General features: G+C 39.4%; 1 protein-coding gene across 1 annotated transcript in view; it reads right to left on the reverse strand.

The window, feature by feature from the left end:
- The window catches only part of si:dkey-112m2.1 (transmembrane protein 132C), a 213,916-nt gene that overhangs the window by 123,656 nt on the left and 79,371 nt on the right, over nucleotides 1-10,889 (reverse strand). The window contains exon 3 of the mRNA XM_024257731.2: nucleotides 4,255-5,179. Within this exon, the coding sequence (XP_024113499.1) occupies nucleotides 4,255-5,179 (925 nt within the window). The remainder of the gene's footprint in view (nucleotides 1-4,254; nucleotides 5,180-10,889) is intronic.

A 10,889-nucleotide genomic window follows, 5' to 3' on the forward strand; every position in this document is an offset into this window, starting at 1 on the left:
ATAATTATTTTTTTTTAATAATTTTGGGTTTTTTTTATATATATATATATATATATTACTGTAATATTAAAACATGCCATTCAGCAAAATGACTAAAAACCCAGAATCTTTTATTTTGTAGGAAGAAAACGCTGAATTTTTAAAGCGCCTTACTTTTATCTAATTGATGCAATCCTATTTCCAGTAGCTTTCAGGATGGAAAACCTCTAGTTCCCAGATGTTCCTAAAACATTGTGAGTTATTTCCCTTAGATGTGATTCAATATCTATTTTTGGGATTATAGGTGAAATGAGTCATTTCCTGTTTTCATTCTAAATATAATTTTCAGTTTAAAAAATTAATCACAGAATTTAAAGGGGACACATAATGGCACATTTTAAGTGCATTAAGAAAAAAAAAGTAGGCCAATATCTGTTGGTGTGTGAAACCTTGTCATCTGTAGTGCTATGTTGCCTAAAAAATAATATAAAGATAAAAAAAAAAACTGTACATAGTTCCTAATGCAAAATGAGATACATTGAAGCCCCTGTAACATGCTTCAGGGGTATTTTCCTCAAGTAATCAGTAATGTTTTGCATGTTATATCATTTTGCCCTGAGTGCAATAAAAACATACTACAGAAAAAAATCAAAGTTTAAAAAATTAGAGCTTTCAAATGAAATATCCTGAACCTAGAGGACAAGGATGTGGAAATGACGAGCAACACGCAGATGTAAAACATTCCAAATATTCCATAATGTTTTAGTGGAATAGAAAAAAAACAGGCGAAGCCTCTTGAAATAAGCCGTCAATAAACACACTCGCTCTTCAGCGAAGGCAAACATTGGCTGGCGGTGTGCAAACACATGCGGGCAGAGAACTAGACAGAGAGCACAGATGCTCTCCAGCCTCCAGTGCTGCAATGCTTGACTCAGCACCAGCATCATGCTGATATTGGGAGTGCTTAATGGAAATTTAGGGTAAGATTTAGGGACTTGGAGTCAGAAAGCTAAAGGAAGAAATCAATGGGTCTCACCAAAGGTTTTACACTACCAGCAAAGAAAAATAAAGCTTATTATAGATTTGGAAAAAAAAAAAAACTGCATCTGCTCACTTACTGTATTTGAAGTTTAAGTCAAGTAGTATGAAGTAGCCTGTGATTTTTCAAACACTTTGAGGCCTAATCTTTTCACGGCTAATGAGGTATTTTGGTTGAAATTTAAGTCTTTGTTCTCCCAACGGGAAAACATGAAAAAAGTTGAACTTCTGAACAGAAGGGATCCGATTCTGATGCAAAGAGGCATTAAAGGAAAATCGCAGCCTTTATAGTTCTACACACACGCGCCGACAAATGCGATAAACACACACTTGCTAGTGCAAATACTTCATGGGAGTTCATCAACACTGGAGTGAGAGGAAAAGCAGCGAGGCTTTTTGGCAGATTTCCTGCTCACCCAGGGTTGACAAATTGCCAAAGCCCTCTGTCACAGCACCACTTTGAGGCCGCTAACTGTTTCATCTGCCATGATATAGATCTCAGGCATAAAAGTAGCCTAGCGGAAAGGCGTTTCCTTACACTTTCAATCCGCCAACACTTTTACAATTACAGTCGCTTTGAATTGCAATTTGTATGCAAGAAAGCCCAATTAATCAACACTACATCACTGGTCTGTGGAATCACCTGGATTAAATTTGATGTCAAATTTCCAACACTTTGTAAGAAAAAAAAAGGATTTCAGTTGTTTTCCTAGCAAAAGAGTCGTTCATGCATTGTGGATGTCCCATAACAAATCTATCTGACATCAAAAATGTGATAAAACTCTAATTAATTTTTTGTATGAAATGTTATCCAATTTCACTAAATGCAAAAAATAGCAAAGATACAATAAACAAGAACTACTATGTGATTGTCATGATGACAAAAGGAACTGTACATTTATCCTATTATGTGTTAAACAAAGGTTTGGCTCAGAGATCCTCACGTCACTATTGGAAAGTACAAGTCAGGATTTGACCTTTAAAGCTGCAATAAGCGTGCTTTTGTTACGAAATGAGACTCCAGTTGGAACATAATGAAAGGGATTTAGCATGTGTGAGCTAATTTAACACATCAACAAAAGTAGATAATGTGCCTGTGGTGTTTCAGAGGTGAAAATAATGAACAATGTTCACAATTGAAGGAACAATTCCAAGCCTCAAATTTGAATCTCCATCTTTGTTAGATGAGCTTGATGGTGAAATAGTGTAAAACCCACATTTAGAATCACTTTATTAATTAATTCAGTGTCCCCTCAATATATTGTGGTTCACCTTTCAAAAGCCCAATCAGAATTCTCCCTATCCCTCCATTTGAAGGGACATTTTTAGTAATAGTGGTGTCGGAAATATTTTTTTTTAAGATCCCAACCTCCAAGCGGATACGTACACAACCCTCCCTCACGAGGGGGTTGTGTGTCGCGCTGTGCCGTGGAGAAGAAATGCTTTTCTTCACCTGGGTGAGCTCTGAAGCACAGGAAGTTGACGTTTAAATGTAAGTAAGGACTTTTTGTTGTAGCATGACTTTTTTAAAGTTGTAAATCCCCTGTTGTTATGTATATTCAAGCACTGGAAGCTCTGCGCTAATGATGGCCAGTAACTATTGGTGACATCATCGAGCGGAAATGATGTCTGAATTCTGAGACACTATTTTCCCATAACTCTCCGTTTGAAGGGCTTAATGTAGGGGGTAGGGAGAAGGGAAGAATTCAAATTGAGCCATATTCTCACTGTTTCACGGATTTTCTGGAGCAATTTCCGCATGCTTTTTTTCTTATTGTTTAAGGGGCATTGTGTTCTGCATCCTGATTGGCTGTAGAGAGTGTCCATCACCTCCACATATCTTGCCAAATTTACATAAATCTTCAATCACTGGAAGATCTTTGGCTTCATTCTAAAATAGTGGATTTACTTTCCTTTGAAGGTTTAAACTTTGCGTGTTTAACCTTATGCTATCTTATGGGGTCCAGATGATCCTTACATTGATGTGGTTTCCCTCCCATGGAAAAGGTGGACATAGGTGGATGGGATTTGATGTCTATCATGGACACCAGTAAAAATCAAAAATCATTGAAAAACCAGTGATGTAGTCCATAGTTCCTCCCAGCACCTCTCCTATGCAATGATCAGCTGTTTGTCATCTTTAGAATAAACTTCAACACAACTCAACACATCATTAATGCAAAATGTGATAAAAGAGTTTCAGCGTGAATGAAAGGAAAGCTGTAGAAGACTGTGGTGAAAGCAGACATGTTGTTGGTGTAGAGACAGAGGCTCTGAGAACGAGACAGGAGGTAGAGCTGGATTTAGCAGAAACAAAGAAATTGAGGTTCTCTTTAGGAGTGATGAGAATGGATAGAGTAAGCAATGAATCCATCAGAGGAACAGATTGAGTTACGTGTTGTGGAAATACATGCAAACAAGTAAATTAAGACAAAGGAGGAAAAGTGATTTTGTTGGGAAAAGGACGTTGTAATTTGAGCTACCAGGAAAGAGTCTTTAAAAAAAGACCTAAAGAGTTTCATGGATGATGATGGTTGGTGTGAGTGAGATAGGGTTTGATGGAGATTTATGATTTGCTGTAGTTGAAAGGCAATGAAGACTGGATGTGAATACCGCAGACTTAACACTGATGTAGACATCTAAAGCTTGATGTCAAGGAAAAAAATGGTGTCCAGGTGTTTCAGCATTTAAACTTTCATCAACAGTAGCAATTTTCAAAGTGTATCAAAGTGTTACATGATAGCCCCGTGGTGTCATTTAACTAAAACCGATTTTGAGATTAAATTGACATAGGCTCAGCAGGAGTTCAGTGAGTTACTGATCTGAGAGAGGTTAAAGCGGGGCATGCTGCACAAGAACACCCACGGTCTCGTTGACAGGTTATGTTTTTTGGTTAATTGGCAGAAAAGATCAAGTTAATTTACCCAACCGCAGCTGGTAGAGCAGGAATATAAAGCCAGCAGTGTCGAGAGATTCCTGAATGTTGTGGAAAATGAGAAGGTTTTCAGGCTCATGCATATTCAAATCTCTAGTGCCAGATGTTAATCACTGATTGTGGGTTATTTGGATTTTACAAACTGCTACAAGTAATGTTTCCAAAACAACAACAGCACCTGCTGATGGAGGGGAAAAGGCGGTAATGGAAAGATTGACACATGTTCTTCCAACTGCGATTAAAATGAAAACCCAACCATTTGCATAACAGAACCGCAGAGTAAACTCAGGAGGCGGACTCACCTGAGGGTGAAAATATGTACCGACGAAAATGTGGACAGGGCCAGAAAGGTTGAAATGGTTTCCCTCTGCTTGATGGGTTTGGAAGGTGCCATCACCACAAAGTTATTGTCCAGCTTCAGCTCTGACAGGGGCTGGAACAGCCTGACACTTCCAATCCGCTGCATGGGTGTATGCCCTGCAAAGTAGGCCATGGGTCTCTGAGGTTCTGTGTGAACCGGGCTACTCTTTCTTGAATCCTCTGAGCTACACTCTCCACTGTCTGTGCTTTGAACGATGTAGTAGAGCTCCACAGGTGTGCCCTGAACCTGCTCGGACATCTTCTGCCTGCCAGGCCTCACAGTAGGTGGACTGAACCAGCTGGCCAAGGGCTCCAACTCTGCAACGCATATCCCCAGCTCCCCTTTGAGCTTGCACGATCCGCGCACCTCTTGGGTCTCATGAAAGGCAAACATCCGGACACAGGGTAATTTTTGGACGGTGCTGTAATCATCCCAGTCTCTGCCTGCGATGTAGAACAACACCTGAACCTTGGGCCAGCTCGGGTGAATCTGCTCGCTGATAATGTAGGTGTGGACCTTCCAGTTGAATGTAAATAGAGGAGATAAAGATGCTGGTGTTGGCACTGACGATGACGTTAAGGGCGGCGTGTTGAACGGCCCGGGCAGCGTTTGTAGCATCTCAAGAGGAACAGGCTGCTGGACAGACAGTGGTCCATAGCTAGCATTGACAAAGGGCATCTGTCGGGCCTGATGGATGAAGAAGGACTCAGTTCGGGCTTGGAGGCTAGAGTTCCTCATTATGTCCTGGTTGGCCTCAAGTAAGAAGAACGCTGACTCTGCATTGAGGATCTGGTAGCTGACAGGAAGATACATGGGTGTAGGGCCGTACCTCTGCAGGCCATCCAGGATTACCTTGCTGTCCACCACTGCAAGAAAGAAGAATGACAAAACCTCATCAAGTTGTTCCTGAAGCCTGGAAGAGTTTTGTAACTTTTAACTTGTTGCTGCATGAGATAGATGAGTTATGAGAAGACTCTCAATAAACCAAGATCCTGGCACAAAATAGAAATTAATGCTTGAATAAAGAAATACCCAAAATAAAGTCAATAAAAAGCTGGACAAGACTCTTCACATCTAACACAACATTTGTATTCATTGGCTGTAACCTAAGGCAATCATATCTACAGTCAGTTCCAGCAATGAATGTTAAATAGCTTGTTGGAGAAATTTCCATACGATATCACTTTCACGAGCCACTGCTTTTAAAAGATTTTATTAAAATCAATTCAAAAGACCAGCGTCTTTTTCAGTCACTGCCTTATCAGACTTGTCCATGTTCTCCGTTTTCTTTATTATGAGGAACTAACTCAATTTAATGTTGTTCTCTTTCAAAGTCAACCCCCTTTTTTTCAAACTTTATCTATATTTTGCTGCATTCCTATACCTGACAAAAAAGAGCTGTGTTCAGACTGACCATTGAGTCACTCGGTTTAGTTTTTTTTTTTTCTGTGTATGGTTTTCAGAGGGAGATAAGACTTACATCCTGCTGCTAACACACTAGACAGTCACATACATTCCACAAAGAAAAAAAAGCACACACCAAACCTTTTGGTTAGGATCATGATATGAATGCCTTTCTAGCAACCAAAAAAAACAGGTTTTTGTGTAGCCAGTAACAGTTCTTGGTTTTGCACAGATGCACAAAACTGTGTGTAGTTTTCAACAGGTTTCCTCTTCCTATCTTAAGCTATAGGCCTACCAATGTAACAAATAAAATACAGTACATAAAATTAAATAAATAAAAATGAATGAATGCAAATTAATATTTATATATCTTTCAAGGAGCCATTTTTAAGCAAATATTTTCAAGCCAAAGTAGCTCTAAAATGCTAAAGCAAGACGACAAAGATTGTGTCCAAGTTCCTTCACTGCTCATTTAATGATTACTTCTTCAGATCTCTCATTCTCTACTTCATCTCTGGACAATTTTAAGATCTGCATACACAACAAAGTATGGTCGATCGTCAATTCCATATGCTGTAAGTGTTTGTGTTATGGTCTGCTTGATTTGTTTTGATATGAAAAAAACTAATAAAAATTAAGTAAAAAAAAAGAAAGAAATAAACTATGTTCTTAGCGCTAGCATCATTATCAGTCCATGGAATTACACAAAGAGGATTTTTTTTTTTCATAAAAATTTTGCAAGAAAGAATTGACCACTCAGGGGAGACAAAAGAGAACAAAAAGAGCAACAGCTCAAAGAAAAATAAAATTTTTACATTTCTTTAATTAGCCTTTTTCATTTCTAATCTTCCCAATCTTTTATTTTTATCAAAAATATGGATTTTCTTTTAATTCTTAAATTATTTCTCTATATTTGGCTAAGATTTTCTTTTTGTTTTAACAGCCTGACAAATTGTCGAATGGATGGAGGGACTGACTGACCATTTACCATCTTAAGTGTCAGCCAGCTTGTAAATGAAACAGTTTTTTTCTGCAGCTACTATACAATAATTTTGCAACATTTCAATATTTGTTACATTTAAGATTTAATAGTCTATAAACTAACAAAAAAAAATTCTGGTTGCCAAGAAACTGACTAATTCCAAATGACAATGTAATTGTGATAAAGTGACAGGACAAAAAGTGCTGACTAGTTAGTTTTTAGTCAAAGCTTGTTTATATATATTTACAGATATGTTTAAAGAATCCTCCAAACAAACACAAGGTATTTTTAGATGTCCAAAAAGCTGCTTGTTAAGAACATATTCTACATGTTGTTTCAAGTAAAAACAAATAGAAAATGCAATCTTCTCAATGCTTTTTTCAATTTTTGTGACAATTTCTGTTGTTCACAGTACAGTTCAACCTCAGATCACCGCTGTCCAATCACACCAGGCCTCACTTTTTCAAACTGCCTCCATCCCGCCCTCTCCCTCATCCTGTAAATCCTTGGTACCACTTCTGTCTCTTCACCATCAAGCATGAAGCTTCATATATTTGGGCTGATGGAGAGACCCATTAGAGCTCATTGATTTTCTGCCCTGAATCCTGCATTCTGTGGGAGACATGGCTTGGTAGTGATTTGTGACAGTCCAGAGCAGTGGCTGGCTCCGTGGATGGGCAGAACACGTCATGAGAGCAGCACTTGAAAAACAAAAACGCACTAAAGAGTTAACCCATCCACTTAATATAAAATGTATGAGCCAGTCCTTGTGTAAAATGATTAAAACTGAAGCTCGCTCTTCCACTGACTTAGCAGGCGTAATGCAAATGACACGGTCATGAAGAAGAGTGAAGGGACTGGACTTTAGCCCTTTCATTTTCCTGTGAGGAATTTTGATCTTTAACTTGGCAGATCTTTACTTCTATTCTTTATAACAATTTTAAACAACAGCCATAATATGTTTTTCTTAAAAGTATATAATTACAAAAAATGAGCTAAAATAGGTTTGTGTATTTTTTTCTCCCTATAATTAGGAAAATAAAATCTAGACCCACTCAAGTGAAAATCGTATTTTTGGTTTTTAACAGGTTCTTATATCATTTTTCTCATAATGGAAGACATATATTAATAAAATGTAATTTATTATTGCTTTTTTTGCACAAGTAATGTTAAGTTCGGGTTTTGAAGGGGCTGTAAGCTAGCGGAAGAGAGTATAAACAAAGGAATGATGGGGAGTAGGGGCAGGCTCTCAAAGGCAAATTTTGAATGAACTACTGCCGCTCTGCAGAAACTATGTCCTAGAAAATGACTTTTTTATCTTGTCTTAAAATTGAATAATTAAAAAAGCACCAGGAACGCTTTTAAAATAGATCAAAAGATGATGGAAGTGGGATTTTTAATCGATGCTGCACAAGGATGAAAATGCGTTAGCTGCCCACATGAAAAATACCCTCAATGTTGATCCTAATTACAGATCTCTTTCTTCTTAATAACGATTTGCATTAATACTAAATACTACATCCGAGAAATTCTGATGCTGGTATGAGTCATGAATGAAAATAAAAAAGAAATCATGAATATGAATCGGTGTTGCTGTACCCTGAAGAAGTGCTTAGCACATACTTATGTTAAACATGCTAAACTTTCTCACATGCTGTACAGAGCCTGCTGGAGAAGCAAAGGCGGTGGAGATTTTCCCTGAGAAGTTCTCCTGGTACATACTTTTGACCGCAGGAGGATGTTTTCCCCCCAAAAGTGGCAAAACCGATGTCAAAAGGAGAGCCAGAGCTTATGCTGCAGATGCTGGATCATGCTTACGGCAGAAGGAGAGGATTTTTCCGTAGATCCTTCCCAGTGGGGGACGTGACGCGCTGTCCTAGTTTCCACTCACTATGACATAGATGGAACTAAATATCTCATTACAGCAGGAAAAAAAATGTAGTAATTTGTAACTTCTGATTTAGAATACTTCCCTCTTCATGACACAAACAGGACAACGTAAATAGAGAGGATAAGCCAGTTTGATTTGTGGCTCAGAGTTGCCCTTGAATTTCATGTCTGCAGCTTCTATACTTGTAAATCATGTCTGCAGGACTGTTGCTGCAAATGAAAAAGGGAATGATTTGTGCAGATAACTTAACCTCTCCTGTAAATCCTGGCTGTAAACTCTGGCAGAGAATTTTTTGGTCACTGATGACCCTTAAAGATGTTGAGTTTCAACTCAATGAGCCGTCAACTAAATCTTGGTTTAAATCCATGACGTCCACGTGTCTTCTATTCACATTTGGTTTCACGTTTTACTGTAATGTGTTCAACCAAAAGACAGCAACTTTTTTTTTTAAAAACTGCTTCAAAATTGTATTAAAGTATTACAATCCCCAAGACAGATTTGCGGTTTTAGATCAAGCCACATCCTGTAATCACCTGATTTATCCCCAGCAACTCAAGTACAATTTAATCCAAGAAATATAATCCCTTCATCCTGTCTCCGCTTTCCTCCTCCTCCTCTTTTTATCCCATCTCTATCCTCCACCATGTGTGCATCTCACAGCCTCTTCCTGAGCTATCAAGATCTTGAGAGAGATGTCAGTTGAGCAGATTTCCTTTCATGAGACTTAAAGAGAAGTCTTAAATGTAAAAAAGAGCGAAAGACAAAAGATGAAAAGGAAAGCCGAGGTGTTCGGTGACCACTTTCTTCTAAAAGAACCATCAGAGAAAGTGACTTATTACAGCCTCAACCTTTGCAAGACGTTCTCTTACTGTCATAAGTAACTTGTGCAAAAAAAAAAAAAGGCTTCACCTCCCCCCAATTGGCAACTTTTACCAATAGGCAAGGCTTTTACTGGAGAAAACAACCACAAACACCTACTGACTGAAATAGCAGACAGTTCAAATCTGCAACCAGTCCATTTGTCCGTCCATTCACGATCATCTCAAACAGTTCCAGTTTACTTCAAAAACAGCCTCTAAGAAGAAGAAAAAAGAGCAGCCATTCAGCTAATCAGCAGAGCCTGTGCCCCAGCTCCATAGAAACCACTGCGGTTCAAAAGTGCCTTGTTATCATGAGGGAATTGTGACATGATTTAAAAGATGCAGCCATAGTCCCCATGTTGAATTAGTGTTATCTACATTCACATCAGTGTGAGCATGAAACTTAAGGGGAAACTGTAAGTGGTGATGGTGTCTCAAATGTTTGATTTAAATCAAGAAACAGGGTACAGTTTGGTTTCTCCTAAAAAGTTTTTTTAATATTCATGACAAATTCATTGGTGGGACTTTTTAATCAACCCTTCCTGTTCCGTTTTCTATTTGAAATCAGAAAAGTTCTTGAACAGGGAGTAGGTATTCAATTGGCAGGTGATCACGGAGTTCTCAGCGCTACAGTGCTCTACCTGGATGTGTTCCTTCAACTCTCTCGCTACACCGGGCATGTGATACATGTTCAAGAATGTTGTAATGTGAGTTCTTGAATGTGCATGTAGCCCATGGTGTTCACCATGAACACGCAGGAGAGGCTTTGTTTTCTTTTTCTACTGTTCACTAATACACATGGTCCTAATGTGGGAAGAGGTTTGGTGCAAAATGTTGAAATGGTGCAAATCTTGTGAATCTTGTACACATTCTCATCCCCAACTTGTCATATAAGGACGTATGGTTCAGGCCCCCTACGCGTCACTTTTTGATGTTTTGGGTGTCCAGAACTTGTTTTTTGACTTTCTGATTGTTCCCAATAAATTATGGGTCCCTGTTACGTGCTGCTGCTGCCTGGCCTTCTTTTCCATCCAGTTCCCTTCGGCTCACCTGGCAGGTGTGGCCAATCTGCCTTGATTGGCAGGTGGTGTTCATTTAAGCCAGAGGAGGCCACACCAAGCCAGGCAGGGAGCAGAGCAGCAGGCTTGTTGGTGGTGGTGGTGGTGGTGGTGGTAGTGGTAGTGGTGGCGGTGGCGGCGGTCGTCGACGACGACGACGACGACGACGACGACGACGACGACGACCGCCACCACCACCAACAAGCCTGCTCCTCTGCTCCCTGCCTGGCTTGGTGTGGCCTCCTCTGGCTTAAATGAACACCACCTGCCAATCAAGGCAGATTGGCCACACCTTGGTTTGGGTTTTAGACCTTTGTTACTTTTCGGCCTCACGTAACATATGGGGGCTCGTCCGGGATCTGACCCCCCCCCCCCCCCCCC

The sequence above is a fragment of the Oryzias melastigma genome, linkage group LG12, assembly GCF_002922805.2.
Source record: "Oryzias melastigma strain HK-1 linkage group LG12, ASM292280v2, whole genome shotgun sequence".
Taxonomy (NCBI): Eukaryota; Metazoa; Chordata; class Actinopteri; order Beloniformes; family Adrianichthyidae; genus Oryzias; species Oryzias melastigma.